Source organism: Citrus clementina, unplaced genomic scaffold (genome assembly GCF_000493195.1).
Source record: "Citrus clementina cultivar Clemenules unplaced genomic scaffold, Citrus_clementina_v1.0 scaffold_6, whole genome shotgun sequence".
Classification (NCBI taxonomy): Eukaryota; Viridiplantae; Streptophyta; class Magnoliopsida; order Sapindales; family Rutaceae; genus Citrus; species Citrus x clementina.
Window position 1 is genome coordinate 15,494,668 of NW_006262139.1, and position 21,525 is coordinate 15,516,192.

Below are 21,525 nucleotides of genomic sequence, written 5' to 3' on the forward strand. Positions count from 1 at the left end.
CTCAAATGAATATTAGCACAATGTACTTCTAGATGACGCATACTGTCAACGATTATGATGCTTTGAGCACATATTTGCAGGTGCTAACTCTGTATTATAGAGCCCCTGAATTCCTCCTTGGCAGGACCAATTACTCTGCTGCAATTGATATGTGGGCCGTGGGCTGTATATTTGCTGAGATGTGAAAGGGAAGCGTCTGTTCGGTGGACTGGTTAAATATGATGTATTGCATGGAATTTTCAGGTGCTATACTTCTTGCTTCATCTATTTATCTTTGTTTAGCTCCTTCTTAACTGCTGTACTAATTGTATTCAGTTTACTCAATGTAGTTACTTTGGCATGCCGGGTGCAGATACCTTGCCGGAGGTGACTTTGATATCTGATCACTACTGGGTAATAGAACTTTCTGAGGCGGTTATGTCGTGTAATGTTTAATAAGATATTTTTTATCATCTTATTTTCTTAGCTCCATTGCAGCGTAAGCCTATTGACAAGCTGAACTTGGCAGAAGAGCTCACCAGGCTTGAACCAGATGGTTTGGATCTTCTTTTTGTAAGTTTAGACCTTCTTTTCACTGAATGTTGTTGCAATGACATGCACTTTTCGGCATGTATTCAAATATGTTTGAATCAGAAGAACTTTTGCTGCATATATTGATCTGCCTTTAAGCATATAACCTTGGAGTTGACATATGGGTTTTTAGTTTTTGTCCAAATGATTTCATTGTGTACATCATTTTCTATTATTTACTTACGCTTGATCTTTTTTTTTTTTTCTTCTGGGAAAATGAACTGTTTACAGAGAATGCTTTCTCTGAACCCGACCACAAGAATCACTGCCGAGAGTGCACTTAATCATCCGTACTTCAAGGGCAAGGGCACTCGCACTTCTCCTTTATCATCTCCTGAGCAGTGAAATATTTCTTGTAAAACAAATCATGTATATACTTTCACTTTTTAAACATCTTCAGTGATGGAATCGTTACTCTCATTTTTACAATTCCTTTGCCGACAAGTACGTACCTATTGGATTCTTGTCATGTGTTAGGGTAATAGAAACAGCGTACAGAGAGTACTCATAAACTTTCACCCATATGTCTCCTTAATATCAATATGAATTATTGTCTGCTGTTTAGTCCAGTATCCTCATAAGGAAGCTTGATGATGGAGTAAAACAAACAAGTTCGTTTGTACGTTATACACTCTTTTAAATGTAAAAAAAGCCATCGCTTAAATCATTCAAATTAATTAACTTTATTTACTCGTGCTTTTTTAAGTGTCCATTTGATATGGCCTATTTAATTATGATAAGTGTTTAATTAATCTTATAAAATATTTTCAAATTTTTTGTTGTTAGTTGTATTTTTAGTAGAGGTTTTAAAGATTAAATAAATTATTTTACGTATACTTGAGCTTTTGCGAGCAAAGGTTTGAAAAGCTTTTCTAAAATGTTAAAATGTCTAAAATATTATTTACTTATTTCATCATCTTATTTCATTCTTTTCATAACATAACTTTAAATAACTTTGACTATTAAGATAATTCTCTATTTCTTAATAAAAGCTCTCATTAACTGTTAAACAACTATTTTTTTTTTTTTAGTAAAAGTTCAACTTGTAAATATCCTCAATAAGCTCTATTTGAAAAGTTATACAAAATGGAGCCTAAGTATCCTAAGTAAGTATGTTGAAATAATTTCAAAATAATTGATGTCTTATTGTAAAGACATGTCCAACTAATGATACTTTATAGAAGAGATATATTTTCACTTAAGGATGCATCCTTTCATGGTGGCATGTCATCTGAAAATGCATCATTTTATGGTGGCATGTCATTTGAAGATGCATTCTTTCATAGCGGCATTTCATTTGAAATGACAATGGTCCTGTTTGGACCATTGATTAAAATCAAATTTAGATTCAATGGCCATGAATGAAGGGGTATTAAGAAAAATGACAACTCAAATGGAGTTTTACTAGCATATCTATAAATAGAAGTCATGCTTAGGCTACTTGGACATGGAAATAATGATTCTACACCACTCATTTATCAGCCTAATGGATCTCATCATATAACAACTATTTTTATGCATCAAATATCCAATACACGCTTACTATGAGAACGACATATTGATTTTTAGAAGACTTGTAATATTCAAAAGTATCTAGGTTTGCTTTCATTGATGCACAATGCAGGCAAACAAATAAGTGTTTCGTTGTATCCTAAAGGCATATTTGCTTAAACTATATGCATTACTCAATTGGTGATGATACATAATGTCTTAAGAAAAAAAATATTTATAATGTTCCTTAAAATATGCTTTAATTTTTTATAATTTACCTGTAACTATTATTTTATTTATATCTATAGAGTGGTACGCACATTACTTCATAAAACAAATTCCACCATTATTATTGCTATTTTCTACATTTGCCACTTCCCACAAATGTATATCCTCACCAAAGTAAGCATAGTTTTGTAAAGATTTCTTAAATAATTTTGTTATCTTTATTTTACTTTGCATTACAAAAAAAAAAAAAATAAAGCATCTGGTCACATCGATCTTATTCCATAATCAATACGCCACAATAATATCTTATTTATTTAAAAAAAAAAACTAAAGCAATTTGTTTTCAAAATTTTTTTTCAGTTATATAGTCTAATGACAACTAAATTCCTTCTCTACTCATACGTGCAGATTCAAACTCCTCCACTCAAAAGAAGTCAGCTGAATTAACTATCACCCATGCAATCAATTAATTGCCAAGAAAAATTTGTTTGTTGATTCAACATAGTTAGAGACTTAAGATTGGTAGAAGCATAATTATATTATAAGTAAACTATTAAATGTAATATAATAATATAGCACATTGTTAAAAATAAACCAGAAATAAAGAGAGTATAAAGTATTGAACAATAAACAAAGCGCGGAAGAAATCACTTGTACATAGGCTTCGGATTTTATCGTTAATTTGTTATTGAATGAGTCGAATGAATGCTATTTTACAGGAAGATATTGGGGTGGGATTATTATCCGTAATTATTATAAATTACAAAACTAGATAAATATAATAATTATCTACTCCCGATAAATATGAAGATTTTATATTGTTATTATCCGTGGACATTTATTTACTTACAACAAACAAACGTCGCATGATCATTTAATTGTTGCTGACGTGGACGGCCGAGATGCAATTGTAAGTTTTGGCGGGAAATTTGGGGTATCAGTAACAGAATGTGCACGGCTCGCCCAAATGAGCACGTACGAAAACATCAGTTTCATTTTATTTATTTTTTTCCCTCTCAAAATTATAAGAAAGCCGCTGCTTCTTAGTTCTCTTTACAGATCCACGATCTCTTCAGGTAACTAATTTCTCTTTTTTATTATAACTATTATTATTACTTAATTTGTCAAGTGATAATTTGATCACCATTCATATCTGAGCTTGAAAGTTTCATCCACTGATTCCAATAATTTTAATACGATTTCTTAATTCTTTTCTTGAAACAAAATTTTTAATGAATTATTCTCAATGCAATTTAGATGATCATTGATTCTGTTTTTTTTTTCTTTCTCTCTTATGTATTTGAGCATTCTACAGAGGAATTTAATTTGTGAATCATTTCTCTCTATAATTTCAATCTGTGAGTTATTCAGATGGGCTTCCTTTAGTGTTAAGTAAATTGATTACATGTTATATATTCTTGGATCAGAACAAATATGAAAAAGGTGAAGGATTGTTGCTACAAGGTAGTTAAGAAAACAAATGGCTCAGGTACTTTCTCTTTCTCTCAACCAAATTGTTCTCTTCAACTCTCAATTCTCTGCGGATCAACAATCTCAACTAAATTGTACACTTTCATTTTTAAGTAAATTTCACATTTACTTTTTGCCCTTTTCTTAGTTTCTTGTCTCAATATACTTGGATCAGAACAAATGGAGAAGGTGAAGGATTGGAACTACAAGGTTGTTGAAAAAATAGGACAAGGAGTCTTTGGTGAGGTGTACAAGTGCCTTAATCTGGAAACGGGCAAGAAAGTAGCTATTAAGATGATTAACATTCAGAATGAGCCTGAAGGTGTCCCTAGCTATCTAATTGCCGGAGTCTCTCTTCTCAAGGAGTTGGAACATGACAATATTGTCAGGTATTAATTCTTGCTAATTACAGATTTTAATTTATTATTCATGCGGTCATCAGATTTGTAGGAACACATTGTACATCGACAATTTTGCTACAGGTTGCTGGATGTTCTGACCAGTGGCAGATATGTGTATCTTGTCTTTGAGTACCTAGACCTGGATCTGGGTTCCTTCATCAGAAAGCATACGGCTACTTCTATTAGGCCCCATATAAAAGTAAGCAACAATTAATTTTCTGGTTCATTACGTCCAATGTTATTATTTTGAATTAGTTGCATTTAAAGTTAGGGAACTCAATTGTTCTATCAGAAAGCTCTCGAATTTAAGTTCTCCATCTAGAACTTTTATTTCATGTTTTAGTTAGGATGCTCTGAATTTTTTACAGAACCTTGATATTCATTATTTTCTTCCTTTGCAGACTATTCTGAGTCAAATTCTGGTTGGTTTGGCATACTATCATTCACATAACATACTGCACGGAGACTTGCAACCAAGCAATGTACTGATAGATCTTAAAAGCAAGAAAGTGAAACTTGCAGATTTTGGACTTACTACATCATTCGGAGTTCCTCATATAGAGTATTCTTACAATGTATTAATATTTACCTTTTGCTCTCACCTATCAGCTTCAAGTCTTTCAAGTCTTAGCTCGTCCATAATATTATATTTCGATTACTTTGAGAATGACATTTATGGCATTTAGGATGCAGATCTATCTCACTCAAAGTTGTTTTAGAAAATGAATTTTTGCCTTGGCATTATCTAATGAGAACTTTGGCTATAAGCTTTTCTTCTGTTTTTAGCAATGTATTGACTTTACTAGGTAGGTTAAATAAGTTAAAATGTTCATTATATCCCTCACCGAATAGCTGCACCAGATGTGTTCGACTTGCCAATTTGCCTTTAATGCATTCTCTGCAGGAGGTGGGATCCCCATATAAAGCACCTGAGTCTCGAATTCGTTCCTCCGTATACTCTACTCCACATGATGTGTGGGCTGTGGGTTGTATATTCGCTGAGATGGTGTCTGGGAATCCTCTATTTCCTTGCGGAAAGAAGGATCACTTGTCACTCATCGTTAGGTATTTTACAGCCTTGAAAAACTACCTGGTTTTGCCTTGCTTTCTTAGTATAATGCTTCTTACATAAAATTTCTGTTATATAGTCTTTTCGGGAAACCAACCAAAGAAACTTGGCCTGGAGCTAATTATATAAGTGAACTTCTTCATTCACACCCTCAATGCATGCCTGCAGTAAGAAATCCTCTGGAATCCTTTCTCTGTTTTGAATTTTGTTTCAAGATACTTGGAAGATATGATCAATAATCTTTTCATCTGTTACTGGCAGGATTTGGCTGAACAACTTCTTGGTCTCGGACTAGAACCACCTGGAGTTGAACTTCTTTCCGTAAGCACCAAAATTTTATTTTTCTGGTTGATAAAGCTAATCTGCCTTGTAGTGTGGCTTATATACGAGTGATTTTTGGGGTTTTATAACTAACAATAATCTCTATTATGGGGATACACCTATATTGTGCCAATTAAAGAACATCATTCTTTTACTATCTACCGACAGTACTTGGTTACCAACTGACAAAGGATGTGCCTGTTTGAGTATGCATGGGCCTCTATCAACAGCCAACTATGAAAATTAGTCATCTTAATAATCACAAGATATTCCGTAGCACAACTTAAAAGGGCAAAGGAATGGTAATTTGACTTCTTCTGACAGTGTTGTGCATTTCTTTACTTATGTTTGTGGTTTCAACAGCAAATGCTCTACTTGGATCCAGATCTCAGAGTTACGGCTAATGGTGCGCTTCTGCATAGGTACCTCAGACATGCTGAGGACATCAGAATTGCTGAGACTGTTCCGTTAAAATTACCTTCATCCAACAAACCGTCCTTCAGTCAAAAAGTTTCTGAAGGGAGATTCTAAAACGCAATCCTGGTAGTATTCTTTGTTGACCTCCATTCAAGCATGGCCTAGCCCTTTTCCAGAGTTTGTTTGTGCTTTCTTAATAAAATGCTGTGACTTGCCTGCTAATTTGCACGTAGAAACTTTTCGCATGTGCCATCTCTATGTTAAAACAGAATATGTGAACATAGTTTGAAGCTGCTTCTATTCTGTGTTCCAAATTATCCTGTCTTCTTTTGGGTTATTTTCCGTAGCATTTGAAGGTAGCAAAAATTTGACAAGTGGTTTTGCTCAAGTGAATAGAACAAAATATGACGAATGTTCCCAATTTCCGTAGAGCTTACGGCACTGCATATTTTTAGTAAATAAAAGTAAATTTTGACCTTAAATGGCTAATGATGTATGTGTCAAGAACAACTTTTTATTTTTTTTTGACTTTTTTCAAAATAACATTTTAAATATAATGGTCAAATATAGGTACACCAAAAGTGCCAATACTGTGCCCTCCAGCCACCCTGCTGTGGTCAGAAAGGTTCAGAAGCGAGATTTTAAAGTGGCATCCTGGTAAATTAGAAAAAAGTTGTATCCCGGTAAATTAGAAAAATGTAGTAATTATCTTGAGGAAGAGTTTCTTTCTCTGTTATTTTCTTGGCACTAGCTGTACATTTGTGTTCATATCGAATTGCTGTGCGCAACCCTTTGCTTTTTGCTATAAATCTTCTCCTTCTGGTGATCAGAGAGTTTATTCCAGTCAAATGCATGATAAGGTAGAGGATTTTGAACTATATATGCAGTTTCACATTTCCGTAATCATATGTCCTGGATGTACAGATTCCAGTGCTGGAATATTTGCAGCATGAGTGCAAGTGTGTAATCGCTAAAACTTGTGGTGCTGTGGTCCATAAGTGTCGTCACTATGAGACTGATCGGATTGTAGCAATTAAGAACATCAACTTTAAAGCCCCATCTGAAGCAGTCCCAAGCTCAGTAATAAGAGAAGTCGGACTTTTAACGAAGTTAGAGCATAAATATATTGTCAGGTGACTGACACTCTTTGTAGTTTCTGAAATTTAGGGACACAAAATGAAGCCACGACAATATTAATAGTTGATTATTTTGACACCGTTTAGCACCTTAATGCAAGAGTAGTTTGAATTATTGGGTTGACCAGAAGGGGTATTGGTCTCAGATTTACCAAGAAAATTTACAAATACAATATACTCATGCTTGGATCATTGCATTCTGAGTTTATAATTATCTAGTTTCCCTCTCTACTTCAGCCAAGGTAATTTATGTGAATGATTTTGGTATTTTCTGCTTTGGAACCTCCTTATACTGCTTGATTATATCTACTTTCCTGGTCTTTGCATTTTCTTAGAATGCCAGTCCTGAAGTCAACAGGTTTATGGGTGCTCAAAATTGCTGCCGGCTTCGGTATTGTTGAATCTGATATGCTTGGATAATTAGATTATGGCTAAATGCTTTCTGAATATAGTATTGGATAAAATTTATCATATGAAAGATTTATTTTGTTCGTATATCCCATCAGTTGTATTAATTATTTTCAACTTGTTTAACCATGATATGTTGTCATTTGAATACTGAAATCAGGTTATTGGAGTATAAACCTTGTTTTTGAGCATGTTGACGACACCTTACACAATATCATCCAGCGGTGTTATCCCATAGATTTACGTTGGATAAAAGTGGGTTTTACTTTGGTGCTTCTTACATTGTTATGAATTTTCTTTCTTAAACTTTAATATTCATTCCTGTAGTGTTTCATGGCTGCATTAGAAAATAGATGTATTCGCTTTCTAAGTTCTTGTTTTCCTTTAATAAATCTGATAATTTTTTTTTAAATTTTGAATTAATCATTTTACTCAGATATTAGAAGCAACCACATAAAGTGGTTAAAGCATCATATTTTCTTTAATGCGTACCAGCACATACGTGCGTGTAGATGAAAATTTAAGATGGACCCCTTAATTATCTTTTGGATTTTACAAATTAAAAGGTTAATACACCATCTGTTTGCAGAAGCTCCTTTACTGTGTCCTCAGTGGCATATCCTATTTGCATGCTCACAAAATCCTCCATTGAGATTTGACACCCACGAATCTGCTGGTAGATATTAAGAATAAAATAGTAAAGATTGCTGATTTTGGGATGGCCAAGGAAGTTGATGCTCCTTTTGATACACACACTACTGAGGTGCCCGTGGCAACCTTTGCTTTTATTGTTTCCGTTGTCTTCATAAGCCTAATTATTAGTTTCAATAGTTGTTATCTTGCCATTGGATTTTTCTGTCTTTGTAATCAACCATAATGCATTGTTTTAATCCAGAAGTGCTTGATGATGTATAACTATATTTGCAAAATCCAATTGCAATTTATTGGAAACTGCTGTACATTCGAAAGTAGGACGTTATGATGCGAATCTACGGGTTCAGATACAGCCCTATTGTGAAACTTCTTATCTAGTTGGGAATCAAGAAAATTCGAAATTAGAAATATTTTAATTTTAAAAAAAGAAAAAAGAAAAAAAGTGATTTCACATCTTCTTAACCTGAAATGGAAATGTGGAGGTCTTCATTGACCCACAGATTGGAATTAAAAAATGGATGTGATATTTTTCTAACAACTTAAATTCAAATGTTTACATATTAGTAGCCTTCTCTGTTTTTGTTTGGAACTTTGCGCATTCATCAGCAGAATTTTTGCAACATATTTGTAACACTTGTATCAGTATGTTACAATAAGGAACTCGAACGAATACTTGCACATTGTATTTCTAGAGAACACTCACTGTCAAGGATTATGATGCTTTCAGCTCAGGTGGTAGCTCTGAATTATAGAGCCCCTGAACTCATCCTTGGCAGGACCAATTAATCTGCTGCAATTGATATGTGGGCCGTGGGCTGTATATTTGCAGAGATGGTGAAAGGGAAGTGTCTGTTCACTGGAATGGTTAAATATGATGTATTACATGGAATTTTCAGGCGCTATACTTCTTGCTTCATCTATTTTTCTTTGTTTTAGCTCCTTCTCAACTGCTGTACTAATTGTATTCAGTTTACTCAATGTAGTTACTTTGGCATGCCGGATGCAGATACCTTGCCGGAGGTGGCTCTGTTATCTGATCACTCCTGGGTAATAGAACTTTCAGGGCCGCTTATGTCATGTAATGTTTAATAAGATATTTTATACCTTCTTATTTTCTTATCCCGATTGCAGCGTAAACCTAGTGACGAGCTGAACTTGGCAGAAGAGCTTACCAGGCTTGAACCAGATGGTTTGGATCTTCTTTTTGTAAGTTTAGACCTTCGTTTCACTGAATATTATTGCAATGATATGCACTTTTTAGCAAATTTCAAATTTGTTAGAATGCGAAGAGCTTTTGCCGCATGGCTATGGTATTGATCCTTTAACCATATGGCCTTGGAGCTGACATATGGGTTTAGTTGCTCTAATGATTTCATTGTGTACAACTTTTTCAATTTTTTACCTCGTTGCTTCTTTTTACTAGTACTCGGTTCTTTTTTCTTGGAAAATGAACAGTTTGTAGAGAATGCTTTCTCTGAACCCAACCACAAGAATCACTGCCAAGTGTGCTCTTAATCATCCGTACTTCAGGAATCACGGCCACCCTGCTGCAGTCAAGAACTTTCAGAAGCAAGATTCTAAATTGGCATCCGGGTAGATTAGAAAAAAGTAGTAATTATCTTGGGCAAGGGTTTCTTTCTCAGTTATTTTCTCAATGTTGGTTGTACAACTGTGTTCATATTGGGGTGCTGTGTATAATTCTCTTCTTTGCTGTTATAGATCTTCTCCTTCTAGCGTTCAGGGAGTTTATTCCAGTCAAATTCATGATAGGGTAGAGGAGTTAGAACTATATATGCAGTTTCACATTTCTGCAATCATATATATGTCCTTGAAGGACTGATTTGAGTGATTTGCATCATGAGTATATTCTTGAACTCTATAAAGGATCTGGTGGTGTAGTTCATAAAATGTCTTCAATATGAGACTGACCAGATTGTAGCAATTAAGAACATTGAAGTTAAGGCTCCATCTGAAGGAGTCCAGAGCTCTGCAATGAGAGAAGTCGCACTTTTCAAGAAGTTAGAGCATGAATATATTGTCAGGAGTCTGACATTCCCTACTCGTAGTTTCTGATATTTAGAGGCTCAAAACGAAGCCACGATAATCCTTTTTAACTGATTTTCATTTTAATGCAAGTGGGGTTTGAAATATTGCAGTGACCAAGACTGGTCTCAATCTCAGATTTATTGGGGAAAATTACAAATACAATGTACAGATGCTCAGATCTTTGCATTCTGAGTTTATAATTATCTAGTTGCCCTCTCTTCTGCAGCCAAGCTAAATTGCATGAATGATTTTGGCATTTTCTACTTGCAGCCTCCTTGATCAATATATATCATTGATTCTGATACTGCTCGATTATATCTACTTTCCTATTCATTGCATATTCTTAGAATGCAAGAGATGATGAAGTCCATGAGTTTATGGGTGCACAAAGTATGCCGACTTCTTTTTAGTTGAATCTGATAAGAGGATGTTGGGATAATTAGATTAATTTATGGCTAATTGCTTTCTGAATATATGTCTTTTAGGATCAAATTTATCATGTGAAAGATTTGTTCTGTTTGTGTATCCCACCGCTTCTAGCTATGTTGTTTTCTTGAACTCATCTAATCATGACATATTGTCGTTTGTATGCTGAAAACCAGGTCACTGGTTGTTCAAAGTGATCTGAAGAGGGAAAACCTTGTTTTTGAGTATGTAAACATCAACCTGCACAAATTCATCCAGCAGTATCATCCCATGGATTCACATTTGATAAAAGTGGGTTGTACTTTGGTGCTTCTTATATTGTTATTAAACTGCTTTCCTGAACTTTTAACTTTTGTTCCTTTGCTGTTCTTCTCTTGCTGCATCAGAACATCTGATATTTTCTCTTTCCAAGTTCTTATTTTCCTTTTAAGTAATCCAATAACTTATAATTTTGAAAATCAATTATTTGACTCAGGTATTGAAGCATCTAGTTTTATGCAGTAAACACATATTTGGTGGTTCTTGTCATATTTTCTCAAACATGTAAAATCACATAGAAGTGCGTGTAGGGTGTATGAAAATTTAAAACTATGGACCTGTTAATTATCTTTTGGATTTTACATATTAAAAGGTCAATACATCATCTGTTTGCAGAAGTTCCTCTATTGTATTCTCAGTGGCATATCCTATTGTCATCCTCGCAAGATCATCCATCGAGATTTGACAACCATGAATCTGCTAGCAGATATTGAGAATAAAACAGTAAAGATTGCTGCTGATTCTGGGATGGCCAAGAAAATTGATGCTCCTTTTGATGCACACACTACTGAGTAGGGGTGTTCAGAATCCAATCTGATCCGCTCAATCCGTCCGATCCGTATAAATCCGATTCGTGGATTGATGGATTGGATATGGATTGAAAATTTAAAAATCCGCAGTCGATGAATTGGATATGGATTTACTTCTGTAAATCTGCAGAAATCTGTGAATCCGCCAAAATATATATATATATATATATATAATTAAAAAATTATTATAAATTTAATTAAAAAATTATAAATGTGACATTGCATAGTTACTAAGCACTATAACATATCTTAACAATTACCCAATAATAATAAAAAATAAAAAATAATTAAATAATCAAATATAACTTGTAAAAATTGTAAAATAAAATAAAAGCAAAGTCACACGCACTAGCAAAAGCAAAGTAACATAACGCCAAGTCGCCAACAATTTGCAAACAAAAAACCCTAAACTTTCCCGCCGTTACACATACTAGCAACACTCAATACTGGTTGGATACACTCTCGACACAGATTTAAAGGACATCGGCCGCGCGATTCCGGCGAGAGCAAGCCATCTTCTTTCCCAAGTCCATCGAGCCACTTCACATTCACTGGTTCCAGCTGAACAATTTCACTATCACAACCTTCAAGATCGCCACCTGTACGGCTTCTCCTGGTTCCCATCGTGGATGGCTCCGTAATCACCACTTTTCAATAGGTGCAACAGCCCTGGTGAAGGATCAGACTGTGTTTGGTTTCCGAAACTTCGCCATTTCAATTAATTGTGGCTTTATTTGAACAATTAATTTCGGTGTTATATTAACGTATTATTGTAACTTTATTTGAACAATTAAGCTTGGTGTGTTATATTTTGAAACTTTGAACGTATTATTGTAGCTTTATTTGAATAATTAGTCTCGATGTGTTATATTTTGAAACTTTAAATGTATTATTTTAGCTTTATTTAAACAATTAATTTATTTAAATTTTATTCAATTTTAAATTTAATTGGTAGCAAAATTATTTTTATATTAGATTTTTTTATTTCATTAGTTGGAGAGAACTAAAAATTTTTAATTCGAAAACTAATGCGCAAAATGATGGATTGCATATGGATTGAGTCAAATCCGCATACGATCCGCAGACGTATGGATTGGATATGGATTGAGTCAAATCCGTATCCGATCCGCAGATGTATAGATTGGATTTGGATTGAATTTTATCAATCTGTGGATTGGATTGGATTGAAAAATTATAATCCGCAAAATCATGGATCGGATATGGATTGATATCCAATCCGTAAAATCCGATCCGCGAACACCCCTACTACTGAGGTATCCGTGGCAACCCTTGCTTTTATTGTTTCCGCTTTCTTCATATGCCTAATTAGGAGTTTCAATGAGTGTTATCTTGCCATTAGATTTTTCTTTCTTGGTAATCAGCCATAACGCATTGTTTTAACCAAGAAGTGTTTGATTATGGTTTCTTGATTATGTATAACTATATTTTCAAAATCCAAATCGAAGTTTCTTAGAACTGCTGTACATTTTAAAGTAAAAGGTAGCGACTATAGTTGCATGGGGGTCTTCATTGACCCACAGATTAGAGTTACCAAAATATGGAAGTGATATTTTTCCAACTAGAATTCAAAAGTTATCATATTTACTGCCTTTTTTTTTTTTTTTTGGTTTGGATCTTTGGGCCTTAATTGGCACAATTTGTACATGTTCACATTGCTTTTGTCAGTATGTTACAACAATGAACTCAATTGAATGCTTGCACATTATATTTCTCAATGACACTGTCAACGATTATGATACTTTCGGCACGTCTTTGCAGATGGTGATTCTGAGGTACAGAGCCCCCAAAATCCTCTTTGGCAGGACCAATTGCTCTGCTGCAATTGATATGTGGGCCGTTGTATATTTGCTGAGATGGTGAAGGGGAAGTGTCTGTTTGAAGGAAGTGGAAGTGCAACGATTGAATATGATATATTGTCAGGAATTTTTCAGGTGCTATACTTCACTCTTCATCATTTTTTTTGGTGTTTAGCTACTTTTCAACTGCTGTTCTAATTGTATTTATTTTACTCTATGTAGTTATTTTGGCATGCCAGATGCAAATACCTTGCCGGAGGTGACTTCATTATCTGACTCTGATCATTCCTTGGTAATATAAATTTTCTGGGCCTGGTTGTATCATGTAATCTTTTTAATAAGATATTTTTTATCATCTTATTTTCTTTTCTCCATTGCAGCTTACACCTATTGAGACGGTGAACTTGGCAGAAGAGCTCACCAGGCTTGATCCTTGGAACTCTTTTTGTGAGTTTCGACCTTCTTTTCACTGAAAATTGCTGCAATGATATGCACTTATCAGCATATTTTCAAATTTGTTTGATTGTGAAGAATTTTTGCTGCATAGCTATAATATTGATCCTTTAAGCATATAGCCGTGAAGCTGACAAATGGGTTTATTAATTGCACAAATGATTTCATTGTGTGCAGCTTTTACAATATTTACCCCCGTTGTTTCTTTTTACTAATGCTCAGTTTGTTTTTTCTTGGAAAATAATCTGTTTGCAGAGAATGATTTCTCTGAATCCGACCACAAGAATCACTGCCAGGAATGCACTTAATCATCCATACTTCAAGGACAGTCACAGTTCTTTATCCTCTCGTCGTTATGAAGCCTTTGGGTTTCCCTAGAAACAGAATATTGCCACAAGCTGTGGCCAGAAGTAAATATACCAAGTATTTATTGTAGAACAAATGTATATGTTCTCATTTTGTAAGCATTTTCGTTAATGCAAAATCATTACTCTCATTTTTACGGTTCTTTTACTGCCAGGTACTATCGGCAGGTATAAAACAATGAATTGCAGCCACCTTATTGGATTCTTGTCATGTGTTGGGGGTATTGTTTAGCCACTTCATTGGACTCTCGTCATGTGTGTGAAATTAATGAAAATAGAACAATACATAGGTGGTACTCAAAAACTTTCCTGCACACTTCTTCTTAATATTTAATATTAATTATTTTATGCAGTTCAGTAACCTCATAAGGCAGCTTGATAATGGAATAAAAGAAAATTAGTGTTTCTAATGTCAAAGAAAGAAAGGTTGGAAAAAAGTAAAATTTATCGAAGGCATTGAAGTTCACTGGTCCAGAATTGGAATGCAAACACCGAGCATCTTCATAAATAGTTTGTATGAATTGCAATAATAAAATTTATAAATTAGCATTGGCTTGTTCAGCAAAAAGGGCAGACAACTGAGTATTCTGGAAGTGCAGAGCAGCCCCGCGATTTATCTGCTGGCAGCTCTTTCTCTATCCCATTTCTCCAACAGATAAGGCTGCTTCTGTAGTGTACAAATCTCCTGCCATTCCTGATCTTCCTCACATTGGATCTTTTCAACTTCCCTCGCTTCATATCATATAGATAGTAAGCATGCTTAGAAATTTTGTGCTTAAACATGATTACTTGACCATCTTCCATGGCTGTGAGTGCAAATAATTTCGTTAAATCTGGCGGATGCGTGCAGCGTCTAGAAGAATCCATTGTATAGCTTATTGAATCTGCCATCATGCTATGTCTCTTGATCCACTTCTGTTCCTCAAACTCTTCCAGAATCCATGCATCAATTTGAGTATTGGAAACTGGATAAAACAATGCAAGTTTTCCTCCCATCTCCAACAAATCATACCTGTGTTCGCCGAGTTAATTGCAGCAGGTACACCTCCATACTGCAAAAATTATCTCAATACCCTAAAATTTGGATTTGCCAAAATTGTCATCAATACCCTTTAAAAGTTGATAAGAAATTACTAAGTTATCCTCATTTTAAAACATTTCAACTCAACGGACAGCACCTCTCCCCCCTCTACTTAAGCAAACAAACACTCATATCTGCTGCAATTCCCTCCATTACTTTTACTCAAACAAACAAACACTCATCCTCCATTCTCATACATGCTAAATTGAATATCAACCAGCATCACCTCTGCAATTCGCTCACCGGCATCACCTCTACTGAAACAAACATTCATTCTCCATACATGCTAAATCGAACATCAACACGAGCAAATTGAGCTTGAGAAGGGGAAGCTGCCACAACTAAGAAAGAGAAGCCTAGTTCATCGCTACATAATCGCTGACGAGAGCTGATCCTTTACTGCAAAATGGTCAGAATGTAACTAGTTGAGGCAAGTAATTCCCTGTAATTAGTTTTCTTGTTGATATTCAGGAGAAAAAAAAAACAAAAAGTTAGGGTTTTATATTGAAAAAATAGATTAATTAGTTGCGGGTCTCGCATAATATGTTCAAAAATAAATTTTTAGTTGTTTTGCTGCATGCAAATTGTGAAAAATTAATGGATTGTGCTGATTATAATTTTATCATGTAATACACGATTTGGTCGTGTAAGGTTATGTAAGACTCAAGGTTGTGTATTACACGACCTTCATGTATTGCACGATTACACGACCTTCATGTATTGCACGATTACACGACCTTCATGTATTGCACGATTACACGACCTTCATGTATTGCACGATTATACGACCTTCATGTATTACACAATTACACGACCTTCAATTCCAGATTAAAGAGTAAAAAGTTCATCATCTCTCCAGGTGTGTTCTGTAATTTAATTTTTTATTTCTTGTTAATAGAATATACACATTACATTTAGTTTAATTAGGCTCACAATAAATTGGGAATGTCATTACTTAGAGAGATCCTTAATTTTCAATTATAAGTCATGGTAAGTCATGGTATGTCTAGTTATGAGTGGAAACACTTTAATTTGGTCACTACAAATGGTGTTCTTATGTGTATAACATTACATTAATTTCCTATAGTTGATATTTTTTTTCTTAATTGATTTCATGGATTAATTATATGCAGGCATTCCTCATGTATGCTTGGGCAGAGGAAGAAAGCACTTTGAAGATCAAAAAAAGCTTTTTAAATGGCTATAATATGTTTAATTCCGATGTTCATTAGTGTATCCTATTCAAATATTGAAAAATTTGTGCACTGATAACTTTGTTTATTTATACTAATTAATCTAATCATTTCTCAAACTGTCGGATGTGCAAATGTAGTTTTTTTTTTGCAACTTATGAACACACAATTTGGTGTCGTAAAATGTCAACGAAAATTATTAAAAAAAAGAAGTGAAATTAAATTGGAATCTAAAAAAATTCCACATCATCATTGGTTTGAATTGTAACTGGTGGCATATGATCAGATGTCTTAAACATGAATTTTATTGTGATTTTGAATTCTGAAGTATCTATATCAATAACTTGAGCTATCTTTCCACCAATTCGGCATATGTTATCAATCGTGGTATCATTATCCCTTTAGCCTTGGAACCTTTGAACTCATACTTGTCATTTTACTCAATCTATTCACCATTGAAGAGAATAGACACACGTACTAAAATCATATCTGATGATACAATAAAAACAATAACATCAAATTTCATATACAAATAACTACATGACCTACACGACTACATTACTTACATGACTTACACGACCTACATAACTATATTACTTACATGAACTACACGACCTACACGGCTATATTTCTTACACGACCTACACGGCTATATTTCTTACACGACCTACATGACTAATTACATGACGTACACGGTATCAAAAGCAATGCATGACATGAAACATTTTCGCCATAAATAAATTATATTGTTGAAAAAAATAATTAAACGACCTACATTGCATATATTTCTACATATAAAAAAAATGGTGAAAATAAAGCATTATAATGTGAGGAAAATTTTTAATTTTTCCTAAAAATTAAAAAACTTAAAACCCAACAACATTAACGTACCTTATTGGGTTGTTTAATGAGTAATGCACCTCATTTCAGTTAAAGAAAGAGTGGGTGTTAAATAAATGAATATATAATTGTATTTGTGTAAGAAGTTATGAGAGATTTTGAGAGAATTTCGGCAGCAAGAAGAGATTTGGGTGAAAGAAATATGAAGACAATGAAGTTGAGTGAATTTGATGCATTCATTAAGGGCATTTCAAACTTTACTCACATTTATTAGGGTATCCATGAAAATAAAAAATGAAAGGGGTATTTAAATAATTTTGAAACTATTAAAAGGTATTTAATTAAAAACCCCGTGTTCGCCACTATCCTGAAGATTAATCCTCCTCCATTTCTCATCACTGACATTCATACCTACAATGTATCTGTTTGATTCAACATTCCAATATAAAAATTGCCCATTTATTGACACAACGTTTGTCCATCGAAATGTTTGAGGATTGAAAGGTCGCTTCAGTGGTTCATTAGATGGTCCCGGAATCCGTTTCCATTTTTCTTTAGACCAATCTAAGTTGAATATCTCAAGCCCAAAACGATCATCATACATATGCATTACTTTGTACTCATTTGTAGAAGGATCAAAAGCAAGGGCAATTCCACAGCCGGTGTGTGTGTATGGACAAAGAGAGGAGCACAATGGGAAAGCTACGGAGTCCTTGGTGACTAAATTTACAACATGTGGGACCCAATCATTGGGGTGCAGTATAGTTAAACCATTACAACTCGACAGAATTCTTCCATTTCTGGAAAATGGTGCAATTTTCAAGTTGAGATCATCCGTCTCCAATACTTGCACTCTCGAAGAATATTGGTCTACCACGAGCACTCGAGACTGGCTTTGCAGCATATTGTTGCGGACCGCCCAAGTTACTAGTCCAATTGCCCATCATTTCGGGTTAGAGAGCCCAAGACAAGGCCAAGAGTGCTAGCTCGGCCCGATTTCGGAAACTTCTAGGCAATTCTAGCACATTTGAGCTTGTAAATATCTAAAATACTTTACACATTTCCAGCACATGTAATTATCTAGATAGTTGGTAGAATTTTCTAAAATCTTTAAAGTTTTGCAAGCCTCCCCCATAAATAGGGCATGACATTTAGCATTTGAGCAATAAGCTTAGAGCAAGCAACTCAAACGCTCTTATAAGCTCTCTTGTAATCTTACATTTGAGTAATACAATTTTCTTCATTCGGCTTCATTGCTCTCTTCTCTCTAACTCTTCGAAAACCTCAAGGCTTAGCTAGTCGAGAAGCTCAAGGCTTACTTAGCAACATTCGGTAAAGTTGTCTAAGTGCCGCACAGGTTCGTTGCTCAAAACACTCATTCCGTGACAATATGCTGGGATATGAAGTAGCTGCAAGTGACTATTTGCTGCCACTTTTTGCACACGCGCCTGACATTCCAAGCATCTTCAGCTGGGAGTTTGGCAAGAATCTGAAAGATAAAATGTTCCGGAAGATCTAGCTGGTGTGTTTCTTCTACAACATTCTCTGTCTGGGGATTCCTTGTATTGGTATGGAATTTTGTTTCACATATTTGTTTCTCTGGAAGTTGCACATTTTTGCCTCGCTTCTTCTCAATTGCAGTTAGAATCTGAAAGATATTTGCTTTAAGGAAACCCATCAGGGTATTTTGTACGTTCCCCATCTTTTGTCTTGATATTATACGTACGTGCTCACCAATTGCACTACCCGTCCGAGAAAAGCAACCAAGATTTATTCTACCAATCGAAGAAAGGATGAGTGACTGGTAAACACCATCAGGTCTTTGCCCAAAGGCAGTTTCAAACATACCCCAAGTTTTTTTAACAATTGTACATAGATTACACACAAGTTCATCCTACAGAGTCCTAAAATTAAAGGAATCAACATAAACACATGGTTAATATCTATTTCACCAAAACTTTTATTTTTTTTTTCAATTAAAATTGTCCCTTGTGAGTCAATTTTCTATTCTAAACGCAGAACGTAATTCATAGAAAAAGATACTAATCATGTCAAATATTCATCAAAGCACTTTTTTATTATTATTAATCTTTATTAAACCGATTAAACTCTACGAAAATAAATACAAGAGTAAGTAGAAGAAGCCATACCCGGCGTAAGCTTGCAAGCCAAGTATAACACGAATTGACAGCGGGGCCTGAAAGTTGGAAGAGTCAGATTTTGTTTTTATATATTAGGACACAGTAAGAGTTCTTGCCCTTTTCTAAATCAAACAAGTATTGGCATTACACGTGTGTATAGCTACAAACCCTATCCTTCTTAGGAAAGGAAAACTTCCGTAAGTAGCCAGGTGGGGGAACCAGCGGGGCAGCAGAAAATTATTTTTTTAATTTCAAGTGAGAAATTATTATTTTTGTAATAAAAAATTATATTTATTCCCACCGTCTTTAACTAATATAAGAAATAATTTTGAAAAATCCGGCAAAACTGATATCATGGCTTATTAGACTGTCTTGAATGGTTTATTGAGTCTGCCTTTATGCTGTGTCTCTTGATCCGCTACAAATAATTTATCAACCATTCAACCTAACATGCACTTTAACCCCATGCAATCAAATTCCACCACATCATCAGTCCAAAAGTAAACTAGTTTCCTGGTATTTATTACATTTCCTTTTCAATATTTTTATTATAAACAAATTCTATGGTATAAAATTTGATAAATTCTAAAAAAAAATTGAAATTAAAAACATGTTAAAAGTATAAAATTTAAATCTTTAATCTGATTGGTGATTTTACCTAAACATGTTTGAAAAGAATATATATTTCACCTAAATTAAGTGGAGGATGACTGAGAGACATGAGGGAATGGTTTCCTCCCACTAAATATGAAATTCTATTCACACGTTTTTCTTAATTTTTTCCCCTTTAAATGAGTATAAATATAAGTCCAAATAATGCTCATTATCAGCAAAAAAAACAGCATGACTGACCAACAAAATAATAATGATTAGTAATTAGAAAAAACATTAAAGTGGAGAGTACCAACAAACTAAACTTTGGCTTCGTTGCTTGGTATCTTTAGGGAAAATAAAATATATTATTTTTTTTAAAAAAAGAAGGAAGTTCACGTGACGAATATTAAGAATAGAGAACCGTGCTTTAACTAACCGGAGAGGATCCATGTCCTCCAAATCTCCAGTGATGGTACAACACTTTTGGAATCTTTCGGCTCGCTTCGTGTGTTCTCGTCGTTATTCCGGTTTTGTGTAAAGCGTGGGACTCTCCATTATTGCCTTTTCGGCGAGTCACGCTACCTTGGCTTCCAGTTTCCTTCCGCCTTTGCTTTTGTGGCGACAGACGAGTGGCGATGGCGTTACCGTCGTACAATGTGTGACTGGAGTCAATCGAATTGACACCATCGCCTATCTATCTACCTACTGTTTGTGCTTTTGTCGCTTTTGCGGTTCCTTCTTCACTCGGCTGACCGACCCCACTCTCTAATCACGTGTGCTTGTTTTTCTGATTCAATCAAGTTTTCTTTTCACTTTCTGATATTATTACTTATTTTTTAATATCTTATTTTTATTTTTATTATTATCCTTTACAATAACAATTTTTCTCCTAATGTTTCCGTTTGTTTATTTTACCATCAACCATTAATAACTTTATTAATAAATTACTGATGTCGCAAAGAGTATTTTAAGAATTTCAATATATTCAATATTTTAAAATTTTCATAATGTGTAATTTTTATAATTAATAATTTTAGATATATAAAATAATCAATGGATAAAATTATTATTTATTTGTATATAATTCATTTTGTATTTTTATAATTTAGAAGATTAGATTACACTTACATAATTTAGGGTAAAATAGACTTTTACTATTTTTTTGTTAAAAATTCTATTAACTTTAACGATTTGGTGGTGAAATAAAAAAAAACTAAAGTGTTAAGTAAAAAAACAATTATTAGAAAACTTTAATAATGAAGTGATATTTCATAAACTATTAGATAGCTAAATGATAGTATTCTTTTTTTCTTTTTTATTGTGCTAAAGTGTTTGATAAATACTTATTATTGTGATTTATAAGTTAAAATTAATTTTTAGACAGTAAAATGATAGTAGTCTTTTTTCTTCTTTCTTTTTTTGCACTAAAGTGTTTGATAAATACTCATTATTGTCATTTATAAGTTAAAATTAATTTTATCTCACACTTATATAATGGGAAAAGCTATAATATTTTTTTTATCAAATTTATTTTTTAAAAGAAATATTTACCGATA

The 21,525-nt window shown here is 34.0% G+C and overlaps 1 protein-coding gene across 1 annotated transcript; it reads left to right on the top strand.

Annotated features, from left to right (window-relative positions):
* The first annotated feature begins 3,337 nt into the window (after window positions 1-3,337).
* Window positions 3,338-6,645, top strand: LOC18039184 (cell division control protein 2 homolog 2). The gene is made up of 10 exons (XM_024182225.1): window positions 3,338-3,365; window positions 3,717-3,778; window positions 3,908-4,148; window positions 4,242-4,359; window positions 4,562-4,735; window positions 5,065-5,225; window positions 5,309-5,396; window positions 5,491-5,550; window positions 5,914-6,093; window positions 6,538-6,645. The coding sequence occupies exons 2-9, from the start codon at window positions 3,724-3,726 to the stop codon at window positions 6,079-6,081; spliced, it is 1,065 nt and encodes a 354-aa protein (XP_024037993.1). The 5' UTR covers window positions 3,338-3,365; window positions 3,717-3,723; the 3' UTR covers window positions 6,082-6,093; window positions 6,538-6,645.
* Window positions 6,646-21,525: the final 14,880 nt, after the last annotated feature.

Coding starts and splice junctions, on each gene's coding strand:
- LOC18039184 (XM_024182225.1), top strand. CDS start 3,724: ATGAAAAAGGTGAAGGATTGTTGCTACAAGGTAGTTAAGAAAACAAAT. Junction 3,779..3,907: donor TAAGAAAACAAATGGCTCAG/GTACTTTCTCTT, acceptor CCCTTTTCTTAG/TTTCTTGTCTCAATATACTT. Junction 4,360..4,561: donor CTATTAGGCCCCATATAAAA/GTAAGCAACAAT, acceptor CTTCCTTTGCAG/ACTATTCTGAGTCAAATTCT.